This window comes from Talpa europaea (genome assembly GCF_964194135.1).
Source record: "Talpa europaea genome assembly, chromosome: 7".
Taxonomy (NCBI): Eukaryota; Metazoa; Chordata; class Mammalia; order Eulipotyphla; family Talpidae; genus Talpa; species Talpa europaea.
The window spans coordinates 116,590,881-116,605,708 of NC_140074.1; the positions used below are offsets into that span (position 1 = coordinate 116,590,881).

At 44.9% G+C, this 14,828-nt stretch overlaps 1 protein-coding gene across 1 annotated transcript; it reads right to left on the minus strand.

The window, feature by feature from the left end:
- Positions 1-3,308: 3,308 nt before the first annotated feature.
- Positions 3,309-6,621, minus strand: ATP5MC1 (ATP synthase membrane subunit c locus 1; the record flags this gene model as incomplete). The annotated part of the gene is made up of 5 exons (XM_084237972.1): positions 3,309-3,637; positions 3,962-4,140; positions 4,458-4,535; positions 6,172-6,384; positions 6,475-6,621. 5 exons carry the CDS (start codon positions 6,619-6,621, stop codon positions 3,523-3,525), a joined length of 732 nt encoding a protein of 243 aa, XP_084094098.1. The 3' UTR covers positions 3,309-3,522.
- Positions 6,622-14,828: the final 8,207 nt, after the last annotated feature.

Below are 14,828 nucleotides of genomic sequence, written 5' to 3' on the forward strand. Positions count from 1 at the left end.
GGATGGCTGACACAACTGAGAGGTCTTCTCCCTGGAACTGGTATCCAAACCTCTCCTCCCCAGCACTGCACTGTCCTTCACTGAAACTTCTCTTTGTGCAACAAAATTTGGTAGCACCTGCTCATGGCAACTAGGCAAGTGCCCTCACCCAAGGACAGAGGCCAAGTGTCCTGGTGTTCAGGTCATTGCTGGGCCTCAACCCTCTCTAAGTAGATAAAGCTTGAAGATCCTTCTCCCCTTCCCCAAAGGCCCTTGTCCCACCACCCTGTGGAGCAGCCCTTTCCCTCCAGGGCCCAGCCTTTTCTGGGCTCAATGCCAGGGATAGATGAAAATTGAGTTCCTGAATTACAAGGAAAAATCTTAACTTGGACTGGGTGTTTGAAGCTTCTGATTATAAGTACTCATAGTTATATTTAAAATCCACGTGTGTTAGCTCATCACTACAGCTCTCCCTTTCATAGGCACTGCATATGTTTCTTGAATACTATATATGTATATATCACAGTATTACCATTTATTTGCATTTATCTATCTGTATCATCTCATTTTGTTGTTACAACCACCATGAATCGTTCTCATCCCCACAGAAGAGATGAGGAAATCAAGGCACAGAGAAGATAATTAGCTTCCCAGACAGGAAGAGGCAGGGCTGGGATTTACTGTCCTGTCTGACTCCCAAGTCCTTTCCTGTGCCACCATATTGAACTTTTTTTTTTTTTTTTTTTTTTAAGAACTGGGCTATAGGCCAGAGGTACAGGGGGTGAGAGGATTCACCAGAGACAGATTGAGGAGCAGAACAAGTGGATCTACTGAACTACACTGCTGAAAGGAGCAGCAGGCGAGACCCCAGAGGTCTGTTCTGCCATGTGGGTCAGCTGCCTGGCTGGTGATCCAACTCAGGCAATAGTGGTGATAACGCTGAGACTTAACCCCTAGGCCACTAGGGAGGTCCCATGTTGAACTAATATTAAGGCACTGGTTACTTATTGTTCTTTATGGTAATTTAACTGACTAACCAGGTTGAGGATAAAAGGAATTTCTCCCTTGACCTTGGGCTCCATGGGCCTACCAACCACATTCCCAACCCCGCTGATTTGGACTTGCAAGTTCAGCAATTCCAAGGCTATTTGGAACCCATGATGAAGAGAAATTCTTACCAATCCACTGGTAAAACTAGGTTCCTGAAATGCCACAGTAAGAAAAATGCAACCACCTTCCCTAGAGGCTGTTCCTTGATTACCACCAGAAGGTAGTGGCCTGGCAAGGATGCCAGTGTGACATCCCAAAAGGGTTACAGTACTGTTTTCGTAACAGCATTACCACTTAATCCATTGCTCCCTTGGTGATACCTCAGCTGCCAGGTCAGCCTCAGTCCCATTCTTTTTTTTTGGCCCTGAGATTCCTGGTCTGTGCATCAAGTTCACCACTGGCTTGTTGTGGACAACCTCGGGTTACTAACAGAGAAAGGGCTAAGAGGAGATTTACAGTAGACCAGTTCTCAACTGGGAGAAATTTTGTCCCCAAGCCAGGAGACACTTGTTAATATCTGATATTTGGTAGTTGACCATCTGAACTGGGGAAGGCTGGTTATTACCAGCATCTAATGCTGCTCACATCCCATAATGCCCAACAGTGAATTAGGATGCCAAATGTGCCAAAGTAAAAAGACCATGACTGAGTGAATTAGGAACACTGGCCTGCTGTAGAGCTTGGGCTTGTCACTGAGCCAGGCGAGTCAGCACAGCGGTGGGAAGGCAGGTTTTGCAATTTGAACACCAGCTTTTCTAACCAGCCATGTGCCCCTCACCTCCCTGTTTCCTTATCTGTAAAATAACTTATTTTACAGGGTTGTAGAAAGTAATCTGAGAAAGTGCTTAGCACTGAGCCTGACCTACATGTGCTCCAGTGTTAGGTGGTGTTATGACAACAAGCATTAGCTTCCTTACTCTTCCTTACACCTTCACAGCACACAGCTTCTTCACCCACATTCTCTCCACAATGCAAGGCATCATTCACTATTGTTCCCACTGTGTTGATTGCCAAAATTCCTTGAAGGCAAGGACCTGAGATTTCTTCGCCTTTCTCAAAGCACCTAGGAGGGTGCTTAAGTACCTAAATACCAGGCTTTAAGATCGTATGTAAGTTGAAACCATTCTTACTCAAAAAAAATTCTTTTTAATCTCTCTTTGGTAGCTGCCTTTTAGCAGAGTTCATACTAATTAAGGAACTTTTTGGTGTCACTATTTCATACAACTTTTCCAACCAGTTGAGATAAAAGGTTTTCACAGAACGGGTGCCCCTTATAAGTGATTACTCCTTTTCCTCTACATTTGTTCTGTCCAAGGATTGCTAGTGCTTGGGCTGAGAGAACAGCAGCTGTAGATGTAGCAGTTTAGCTTTCTCTCCCCTGGGTGATTAGCCCCACCCTTCAGTTAGGGGTGCCTGACTGAGACCACAAGGAAGACGCTGCATGAAGTTCTCTGAGCAATTCACTCAAGCAATTCACTCGCAGAAAACACTTTTTTTTCTCCCTAGTAAAACTAAGATTGCAATTCTCTAAGAACTAGCACTGCATTCCTCATTCACTTTATTAAGGAGTCTAAGAGAGGCCAATAGAAAATGAAAATGAAACTTACAAGTTGCATTACAAAGTGAAATTAAATGCGGGCAGAAGGAAGCCTGGCCCCATCTCTAATTGGTAGCTGCCTTTTAGCTGGGAGTTCATACTAATTAAGGAAGTTCTTGGTGTCACTGCTTCATACAACTTTTCCAACCAGTTGAGATAAAAGGTTTTCACAGAACGGTGCCTCTTATAAGTGATTACTCCTTTTCCTCTACATTTGTTCTGCCCATGGATTGTTCATGCTTGGGCTGAGAGAACAGCAGCTGTAGATCTAGCAATTTAGCTTTCTCTCCCCTGGGTGATCAGGGGAGAGACTAAGTTTCCCTCTCTGTGCCCCTCAGTTATGTGGCCAAAATGGAATAGACGGGTTAGCATGGCAATTAAAGGTTTAGGCTGGTGTGAGTGGGGGACTTTCCGATTCTGACACTTAAAACCTCTATGGTGTTGGACAAGTTATTTTGCTTCCCTGAGCTTCAGCTCCCTCATTTGCAAAACAGGTTTTGTGAATGTACTTATAATTCATAGGTTGAGATAACAAGCATAAAACACCATATAGTGCTTGATGCAAAATAAACTCCGCAAGAAGTTATTATACTACTAATAATACAGGGAAAAAAAAAACAGGTTATTGCTCAGACAAATCCACATTCCCCTGAGAGATACAGAGAACATTCCAAGTTCTTACAGTCTGGCAAGCTGCTTCCTAATCACCGATGCTTGACCCAGTCCCACTTCCCCATCCTACCTTTCCACCAAGGCCCTCCCCCAGGGCAAAGGACAGAGGCACAGGCACAGGGTTTAGAGAAACGTTGTGTTTAATGGTAAAGCTCAGCACACTCCAGCACCGGGTGTGGCCAGGAGTCGAAGCAGCAGGGATGGGTAGGTGACCCCACGGAGCCTCACATGGCGAACAGGATGAGGAAGGCGACCATCAAACAGAAGAGCCCCATGGCCTCGGACAGGGCAAAGCCCAGAATGGCATAGGAGAAGAGCTGCTGCTTGAGAGACGGATTCCTGCCAGGGACAGAGATTGGAGCCAGCCCGGGCAAAGGCGGGCGGGGTAAGGGCACGGGTGGTGGTGGAGGACGAGGTAGGTTAGGTGAGTGGGGAGTGCTGGAACTGGGAGAAACCCACATATACCTGGGGATCTGGACAGAGTACCAACATGTGGTATGTTTAAATGAGAAACTTTAAGTGGCAAGTGTAGGCTGGAAACAAATTTGAATTTAGAGCTCACTGGGGAAAATAGGCTCCTAAAGGGAGCTCCTCTTGCTGAGGCTTTCTCCAAATAGGGTGGAATTTATGGTGGGAGATACTCTAGGTTATCCCTAAACTTACCTGGCATAACCAATTATCAAGCTGCCAAACACTGTCCCGATGCCAGCCCCTGACCCAGCCACACCAACTGTGGCGGCACCAGCACCAATAAATTTGGCTGCTGTGTCAATGTCCCGGGAGACAACACTGGTTTGGAACTCCCGTCTGGCCTCCTGGAGCGGGGAGCTGCTGTAGGAAGGCTGGAGGAGAGAGGGAGAGAGGAGATAGTAAAGCACAAGGACAGGTGGCAGACTCCACCCCCTTACCCCACCCACCTGAGCTCTGAAATTGTTGGCAAACTGGCAAGTTACAGAATGCTTGGACTGCAGAGCATGCTGGAGATTAGTTTTAGGGTTCATTTCCAGATAGGATAGGGAAATAAGCTCACACTGGGGTACCTAGAAACTATTAAAGTACCAGATTGTATAACTCTCCTCCCACTTTGGCCTAAAAGGGACTCCACTAACTTGAAAGACCCATTTGGGGAAAATTCAGAAGAGGGCCCACAATCCCTTACCTGTATAGATGGGATCTCTGGCCTGTTCAGGAAGGAGGCAGACACAGGCCTGATCAGGCCCCTGGTACAGCAGCGCATCTGTAAAATCAGAAGATAGCTCATTCCCCCCACAAAAAATCAGGCAAGAAAAAACCAACTAAGTGTTATCAAAAATAACTACAAATATCATAAACTGAAAAAGTCCAGTGCATCTAAAGGTCAATTAATATATTCCTGTTTCTACCAGGCAGGCCTGCACCAGAGACAGCTGTCCCAAAGGCTTGGTGTAGTCAGCAGTGGCAACCTTCCCATTAAAAACCAGGTACCAAAGTTCACTTCTATGGGGATGGCCCTAATCAGTATCCTAGAATGGAACAAAAGCCTACCCCATTACCAAACCAGATACAGGAAGGATCTGGCCCAGATAACCAAAGGAATCAGAGGGGAAAATCTTATTTTGCTAAAACATACGGTGCTATATACCCTGGAGTGGACCAGGACCAGGAAGCCTGGTGAGGATCCCTGAGTATGGATTGGAGCACAGCCCCCTGTAACATGGCTTTCCTAAAATGTTTCCAGAAACAGAATGGAGTGATTCTCAAATTTGGTGGAACTTTGGGAAAACCTAAGGAATTCTTAAAAACCAAAGAGATTCCACCATTCCCAGGGTCTGATGAATTGGCAGGGGATGCAGCTAGGCATCAGGGTTTTTAAAAGCTCTCCATGATTCCTATGTACAACCGAGATTGAGAATCACTGCTTTACTGGGATGTCTGACTGTGGCCAAGTCAGACTGAGGGTAAAGGTCAGTTCCATATTCTGAGGACATTCCAAAGCCAAAGATAGCTTGGTTTACAGGCTGAAATAAACGGGGACTAACTGCATCGCATCCTGCGGCCTCCTCCGGAGAGCCAACATCATCAGCATGCCAAGCTCCTTTCAGTTCATTCATTAAATATTGATGGCTTCCACATCTAGCATTACAGATCACCCCAAAGCCGCAGCTTACCAGAGCTGGAGAAATGAGCAGCGCCCCGGTGGTCTGCATTTTTTCAGTCTGCAGAGGAAAAAAAAAAATCCGTCGACAACCTGGTTGTTTGCTTATAGTGGCGACCTTCGATCGTCCCCCTTCACCCGCCCGTCCTCCCTGGACCACGCTCTTCCTCGCACCGTGCCCCAGCTGAGGAGGGCATTAGAGGTCAGAGGAACAGAGCGAACTCCACAGTCCACCACTTTCAACGGGACAGGTCTGCAAAGGAAGGTCACAGAGATCGGAAATAAAGGCAGGAGGCCTGAGCCCCAGGAGGGAAATGTTGCTCAAGAGGATGGTCCCCCGGGAGGCCTGGAGGCAGATATTGGGCAAGATCCGTGCAGGGAGCTGCCCATTTTAACAGCTGTCCTCGGTCCCCCACAGCCGGAACCTTTAATCCCTCATTACCGTTGGTAATTAACATTATTAAGGCTGCGGACGCCCGCCGCCTCTGCCGGCCCTGAGCACCAAGACCCTCTGCACAGCCCAGCCCACACCTCGGCCGATCGCTGGCTGCCGGCCCCGAGTCACCTGCACTCCCACTGCCCAGCTGCCCCTGCTCAGACGACAGCTCGCCCCGCTCAAGGTGACTGACTCACCTCCCAGCTTTTGCTCTAGGTCTAGGCGCTCAGCTTCCCCACCCACGTGTCCCGAGGTCCCCCCACTCTCATTGGCCGGAATCCCCCCGAACTCCTATTGGTTAACGTCCTCGAGTCCTCCTTTCTTATTGGTTCTCCGCAGCTTCTTCCTTTCTCTCCACAGGCGCTTCGTGGCAGGTCCCGCCTCCTTGCGGGTAAAGGCGGGGTTTGTCTCCGATCTTTGGCTTCCGATTGGTCGATTCCCGAGACGCTCGACCATAGAGTCGGTGGGGCTCGAATTGCCACAACCTCCCGCACAAAATGGCGACCAAGGTGGAAGCTGCAGAAAAAGGCGTGGGAGAGATGACCGGACGCCTTACGCGTACAGGCACATGACCTTGGACCTGAGCCTTCATTTGGGCGCTCGTGCCTTGGGGCGCGTTGCATGTTGGGATGTGTAGTCGAATCGGAACGCCAAGGACGTCTGAGATCCCGCGAGACCTTCTTCAAGGCCCGGAGAGCCAACGCCTTTGCAGCAATTCCCGCGGTAGTGATTTGTGGGGTCCGTTTCCGCCATGGAGGATAAACCCGGCCGCTGGCTTTGAAAGTTGTTTCCTCGGCGAGATCGCTTTCGTGGTCCTCGGCCGGCGTTTAGCACTTTTGGGCCAGCAACCAGATTTTTTTTTTTTTTGGAAAATATCTTTATATTGTAAAAACATTCTAAGAATAAAGCACTTAATATCCCGAGACAGGCCACTTACTAAAGAAGACATGTCACTGGAAACACTAATCAAAGAAATAGAAGTTTAAGTGCAACATTTTGCACTTTTCAGAAGAATAGAATTCTTTTTATTGTAAGGCAGACACTTGGCTATACTGCTGGTGAGAAAATTAGAAAACCTCGAAAGCAGTTTGGTAATGTTTATTGAAAGGCTTTGAATGGTCCATCCTCTTTGACCCAGAAATTCTTGAGGAATTGAGAGCCTTTAACCTCTCCATCGTCTTTGACAAGGAATCCTGGAGAAAAACTCAGAAATGCAAAGATTTTATTCTGTGCAGTTTATTGACATGGAAACAAGTACATGGTTACATAAATTAGACCATTTAACGAAATAAGTAGACATTTAAAATGGTTCTTAAGAGTTTATTTGCAGAATATCTTATACTGAGAAAATTTTCATGATGTAAGAAAAGAAAAATGTAAAATACAGCATTGTGAAAAATATAGAAAAAGATTGCGAGAAAATAAATAGCTAATTCTGGATCTGTAGTAAGATTGACTTACATTTTTTGTGAGTATCAAATTTTCAACAGAAAAAAAAATACAAATCTGGAAAGTCTGTGATCTTAGAAAAACATTTCAAGATTAAGGAGTCTTAAGATGTCCTGCCAGCACAGTATAATGGAAAGATTGTGGTGTTTTGAAATCACAGAATTGGGTTAGTGTGACTCTACTGTTTAACTGGCTAGGTGCACCCCTGAATAGATGATCAAATCTCTCTTTAGTGTTACAATTTATTATTTATTAAGGCAGGACAATATGGCAAGTATTGTGGTATTCACACATTGTATGATTTAATCCTGCAGCTAGTGTTCAGGTAGGCATTAGTATTCCCATTTTACAGGTCACCTCATTTTACAGTATGTCTTTTACCATTGTGATGTATTTATTAGGAGGTAAAGTCAAGTATTTGAACCCAGGTCTTTCTGGGTCCAAAACAGAAGGCCTTGCCATCAGCTTCCTGGTCTCCCTAAAGCCAAGTAACTAGTTGTTAAATAACAAAAATTCAACTGAGTCCATTTAAAGATCTAATTTATTTTATTAGGGAATTCATGAACCGGAAGCCTCTCATCTGGAAATAGAAAAGAGTTCCAAAGAGCTAACAAAATGGAAAGATTTAAAGTCAGGAGTAGGAAATTGAAATTTTAAAAAAGGATTTTTTTTTTCAGGCTACCTAGCTATGAGGAATGGAAGGGGGCTGTGTGGCAGATTACCTCATTCCTGCTGACAGGAAGATTCCAGACTGACTGGTTAAGATGACATTCAACCTTCCTAGAGAAGGTTGAAATTGCACTTAGGTTAGGTATTAAGTCTCGGTTTAGGGATTTGGGCTTAGCACAAGTAACTCCATTTGGGGCCTGTTGTTTCTTTTTCACACTGTAAAACAGAGTTAAAATCACCTTATAAAATAAATATGAGCTAAATGCCAGACATACCTTGGTATGGTGAATGTGCCCCTTCTGTTACTAGTCTCTGAGCAATTATGTTTCATTTGGATCATCCCTGACTTGTCTACATGTTTTGTTTTTCTGCATACAGATTTGTGACATAGCTTTACTTAGAGCAAACGTTCAAAGCTGTCAGGTTTATCCTGTGACTGATTGGAAACCAGGAAGTTCAGTGTCATGTTTAGAATGTGAATTTGGGAGTTAAATAGGATTTAAATCTTGGCACCGTCACTTCCTACTGTCTGTGTGATTGGAGGAAACTTTCTTAGCCTCTCTAAGACTGCCTTCATCTATAAAAGGGTGGATGATAATCCTTTTTCAACAGGATAGTGGAAAGGAATAAATGAGATAGTGTACGCAGAAGTGCTCTTTTAATTAATTACTGAAGTAGAAAGTACTGGTATCCCAGAAGAGGCTGTGCCAAGTGAAAGATAGCTGGGCAGCCTAAGTCCAGCCCTGGCATCTTGGGGGTGATACCCTCCTGGCTTGGAGGAGGCCAGACAACCTCTGGAAACTCAGAATTCCTGAGTAGGTAGAAAAACTTTTGATGACAGAGGCAAAGGGCAAGCTTGTGGATTATAAATCAGCAGGTCCTCTTGCCAAAGGCATTTCTGACTCTCAGAACTCACTTCTTAGTCTTTTTTAAAAAAATTATTTATTTATATATATTTTACATCATTGCTCATTTTTATATGATATTTGCTTTCTTTTCTCAGGTGTAGTCCCCATGGAATTCCCACCACCAGCTCACCCATGAACCATCATCGTAGTCCCTTATGCTCTTCTCCATTTTTAGAGTCTTATCTCAGATCTCCCCTTTCTTTCCAGCCCATTTCCTCACTCTTAATTTAGGAATTCAGTTCAACAGAACATTTTTGAGTACTAAACACCCTGAGCATTGTACTTGATGCTGGCAGGACACAGATGAATAAAACCAGTTTTTACCCTCAAGAAACTCAAAATTAGGGGCCTCTCTGGTGGCCCAGGATTTAAGCCTCAGGCTATCACCACTATGGCCTGAGTTCAATCGCAAGTTTGATCCCAAGTTCAGTCCCCGGCCAGGGAGCTAACCTACATGGCACAGTAGACCTCTCCTGTCTCGCCCATTGCTTCCCTTACCTGTGTATTTCAGTAAATCCACCTGTTCTGCTCCCCACTCTGGTTCTGGTTGAATCTTGTCACTTGCTCACACCTCTAGCCTATACCCCAGTTCTTCTATGCATAAATAATATATAAATAAATATTTTTTTAATAAAGAAAAAGTTTCAGGGGCCTCCCTGGCGGCACAAGGGGTTAAGTATCAGCACTATGAAGCCATCGCCAGTCACTGCAGCACAAGTTCAATCCCTGGCCAGGGAACTGACTCACATGGCTCAGCAGACCTCTCCTGTCTCGCCCACTGCTCCCCTCAGCAGTGTATTTCAGTCAATTTGCCTGTTCTGTTCTGCTCCCCACTCTGTCTCTGGTGAATCCTCTCGCCACCCACACCTCTGGCCTACACCCTGGCTCTTGTATACATAAATAAATAAATCTTTAAAAAAATAAAGAAAACGTCAGAATATTAAAACCCCTCAAAATTAGCAAGAAAATAAATACATAGGGCTTCCCCAGTGGCGCAGCGGTTGAGCGCTGGGTTGCGAAGCTGCCTGCAGCCTCTGCAGCGCCGGTTCGATCCCCGGCTGCTCCCCGGCCACCGGAGGAGGGTCCCACATAGCGCGCAGACCTCTCCAGCCGCCCGCTGCTCCCCTCAGCAGTGTGCTTCGGTCCTTCTGCCTGCTCTGCTCCCTGCTCTGGCTCTGGTGAATTCTCTCACCCTCCCGCGCTTCTGACTGTACCCAGTGCATGTATAAATGAAACAAACAAACAAACAAATAAATACATAAATAAAAAGCATGCCTCTATAAAAAAAAAATAAAAAAAAAGAAAATAAATACATAAATAATTAAAATTTATGCTAATGAGCACCACAAAAAAACTATCTGCAAAGTACAAAGAAGAGAGGGACTAACTCCAAATGAACAGAACCAAGGGAGCACTTTAGGAAAAAGGTGGTCTCTGGACTGAGTTTTGAGGATAAACTAAGTCAGCTACACGTGTCACGGGAAAGGGGTAGAATGGATGCTGCTCCAGGCAGCGGGAACAGCACGTAGAAAAGCAAGAGGAGAGTTGATGTATCCAGTCTTTTTTTTTTTTTTTAAAGAGGCATGTGTTTTTATTTATTTATTCGTTTGTTTTGTTTATACATGCACTGGGTACAGTCAGAAGTGCAGGAGGGTGAGAGAATTCACCAGAGCCAGAGCGGGGAGCAGAGCAGGCAGAGGACCAAAGCACACTGCTGAGGGGAGCAGCGGGCGGCAGGAGAGGTCTGCGCGCCATGTGGGACCCTCCTGCGGTGGCCGGGGAGCAGCCGGGGATGGAACCGGCGCTGCAGAGGCCGCGGGCAGCTTCGCAACCCAGCGCTCAACCGCTGCGCCACCGGGGAGGCCCGATGTATCCAGTCTTAAGCTAATCAGCCATGGCCAACTGGCAGCACCAATAATACTGTGGCACTTCCCTTTCTGGAAATACTGCTGCACCAAAAGTGCTGTGACCCCTAAACATGCTACATAAAATATAACAAATATAATGCATAATCTTGCTTTTGATAGCTAAAAGAAAATATTATCTATATTATATCCAAATCACCAATTTCCCACAGACTGAAACGACACCTTCTCAACTCAATGACCCAGCTGGTGATGATATATTATGAAACAACATTAGGAAGAAATATAAATGGAGGGTGTTTGAGGGGGGGTTAGTTGGAAGGAGGTGTGGGGGGAAGGGGAGAAATGATTCACGGTGATAAATGCTGCCTTTCAAATGCATCACTGTGCTCACAAGAAAGTATGGAAAGTCCTTAGGGACTGCAAGCAAAGAGAGAACATAAAACCAGAGCAGTAAACAAGTAACATTAAACTGAAGCTGCCAAGGCTGAGAATATGGAGGAAAAGCGAAAGTGGGGTCAGTGATAGGAATTCAGTGGCTTGAGTTTCAATCCTTGGTGGGGACAGAAGGGCTTGGGGCCTGTGCAAGATAAGAAGTTGAAATTGAAATTTCCAAATAAAGCCAAGATCCTCAAAAGGCCACCCTCTTTGAAGGGGGACTTTTCTTTTTAAAATTCATATTCACAGAGAGGTAATAAGGATGCTTCTCTGTCTGGTGGGGAAAAAATTTCCTGAGAATTTGTAAATACAGGACTATACTTAATGTTGGCTTCATATTTGAATCTATACCCTGTCATCCAGGAATGCCCAGACTGAGGAATTGGCATTAAAAGTGGTTCTGAGGGCCTCCCTGGTGGCCTAGGGGTTGAGTCTCAGCGCTACCACCACAAAGGCCCAACTCATAGGTCTCAGTTCGATCCCCGGCCGGCCAGGGAGCTAACCACATGGCACAGCAGACCTCTTCTGTTTCTGCTGCTGCTCCCTTTGTTGTAGAGCAACCCTGATACAAAACGGGGTGCCTGACTGTGGGTCCTCACCCGCGCGCTTAAAAGGACTTATCAATGCTCTACTGCAGGCACACGTGAAAGGTTAATAAAAGGTTTATTTACAAGGGAAGGGGAAATGAGGAAATGTACAGCTCTGGGAGAAAAGTGGGAGACAAAGTTTTAAATGAGTCCTACCCAATCCACCGATCAGGAATCCCAAAATGGCGCTCTCAGAGTTGGCCGCCAGCCAGGAGCGGTGAAGCCAGGAGGTGAGAGATCGCGAGCCAGAGACCCCAAGGCCCACGTGTTTGGTTTTTATATCCAACCTGGCTGCCCAACTCCACCCTCAGGTCCCAGCCACCTTCCCTTTGGTGGTGATGGGATTTCTCTTTCCCAATGTCTTGATGGCTTTAGTCTGGAGTGGGGGTGGGGTCCACAAAGCCTGTATGGGATTAGCTCAGGACATCATTTCCCCCTAACACCTTTAGCTGTGTATTTCAGTAGCTCTGCCTGTTCTGCTCCCCACTATGTCTCTGGTGAGTTCTGTGGCCTGCACCCCAGTTCTTCTATGCAAAAATAAAGAGAATCTTTAAAAATAAAAGTGGTTCTGAACCTGGGGTGTCCTGGGACTGAAACAATGTAAAATTCTTCAAGATACATGCAGCATTTACACAATAACTGAAAAGTGATTGCCATAAAGGAACACTCTACAATTAACAAGGCTCAACACATATAACTGTTATAGGGTAGCCCCGATATTTAACGGGTTCCTGCCTGTGGGTCCTCACCCACGCGCTTACAAGGGACTTATTAATTCTCCACTACAGGCACACACAAAAGGTTAATAAAAGGTTTATTTACAAGGGAGAAGGAAATAAGGAAAATGTACAACTCAGGGAGAAAATAGGGAAATAAAGTCTTTAATGCGTCCTACCCGATCCGCCGACCTGGAAACCCAAAAAGCACTCTCAGAGCTGGCCGGACGCTGTGAGCTGGCGGAGAGTCAAAATGGGGGAACCCTCCAAAGCCCACGTGTCTGGCTTTATACCAACCTGGCTGCTTAACCCCACCCTCAAGTCCCAGCCACCTTCCCTTTGGTGGTGATGGGATTTGGAGTTCCCAGTGTCTTTGGCTTTGGCCTGGGGTGTGGGTGAAGTCCACAAAGCCTGCATGGAATTAGCTTAAGGACATCCTTTTCCCCCTAACATAACCAACAGCAAGGATTTCAGATAGCAGGATTTTCAGATGGCATCTCAATTATAAAAGAGGGAGTAAAGTGCAGTGATTAAGAGATGGACTTTCAAGCTAGACCAATTGATTCTTGTCTAGGATTTCTACTTACTATTCAGGTGATCTTGGGGAGTTGATTAACTTCTCTGTGCCTTCATTTCCTTATAAAACATTGTTAATGAGGATTAAATGAATTACTAGTTATAAGGTGTCTAGAACAGTGCTTGGCATATCGTGGTGCAGAAGTATTTATTATTATTTAAAACAGGTATGTTGACAATGATTAAAAACATACAGATTAAAAAAGAAAAGATCAAGATGGTATAGAAAAGAACTTGCAAATTACAAAAATAAATAATGGAACTTTTAAAATGAAAAATATAGCAATTGAAATTAAGAAGAAACGTTAATGGATAGGTTAAACCAGGTTAGGAACAACTGAAGGGAAAGTTAGCAAGCTGGAAATAGGTCTGCAGAAATTATTCAGAATGAAGCACAGAGAAATAGATCAAAAATAAGAAAAGGAGGTCAAGAGACATGGAGGGCTGGATGAGAGCTAACATCTATAGAACTAGAATATTGGAAGTGGAGAGTAGAGAGAATAGCAATAGGCAATATTTGAAAATATAATGGTTAAGAAATTTCTAGACCAATGAACTATACAAATCTGCAGGCCTAGGAACCTCAACAAATCCCAAGTAAGATAATTAATATTTAAAAAATCCACCATTTCTACTGTAGTGAAACTACAGATCATTCTACAAAGAGAAGTTATTTAAAGATAGTACAAATTAAAAAATGTTTATCTACAACAGAAAGTTTTACTGAAAAGGTAACATTTGAAAAAAGACTTGGAGGAGTATGTATTCTAGGCAGAAAGAAGAGCAAGTGCAAAAAACCTGTGACAGAAGAAAGAATAACAAGGAACTCCTTTGAATAGAGTAGATGGAGCAATGGGATGAGTCATTAGAAATGAAGTCAGAGATAATGGTAGCAGTGGGGGTAGAGAAGAAATTCTTATAAAGTTTAGAAGTAAAAATGGTGGCTTTTAATTTAAGTTAAATAATGAGCCATTAGTGGGTTTTGGAGACTACCAGAGTCTGACTTATGTTTTAAAAGGATAACTCTGAGAATAGAGTATATTGAGATTAGGTTGGGGAGACAAGAGGACAAGTAGGAATGTCAGTTGGAAGTTATTGTATTATTATTTTTTTGTTGATGCATACAAGAAATGGGGTATAGGCCAGAGGTGCAGGGGGTGAGAAGATTCACCAGAAACAGAATGGGGAGGGCCTCCCCGGTGGCGCTGGGTTGCTAAGCTGCCCGTGTCCTCTGCAGCACCAGTTCGATCCCGGCCGCCAGCGAGGGTCCCACATGGCGCGCGGACCTCTCCTGCAGCCCGCTGCTCCCCTCAGCAGTGTACTTCAGTCCTTCTGCCTGCTCTGCACCCCGCTCTGGCTCTGGTGAATTCTCTCACTCTCCTGCGCTTCTGACTGTACCCAGTGCATGTATAAACAAAACAAACAAACAAATAAATAAAACATGCCTCTATTAAAAAAAAAAAAGAAACAGAATGGGGAGCAGAGCAAGTAGATAGACTGAAATACACTGCTGAGGGGAGCAGTGGGCAAGACAGGAGAGATCTGCTGCACCATATGGGTTATCTCCCTGGCCAGGGATTGAACTCCTGTTGCAGTGGCTGGCAATAGCTTGATAGCACTATGCCTTTAACCCCTGAGCCACCAGGGAGGCCCCACAGAGGTTGTCACAAACAGGAAATGTAATTTATTTATTTATTTCAAAGATTTATTTATTTATTTATACAAGCACTGGGTACAATCAGAAGAGCAGGA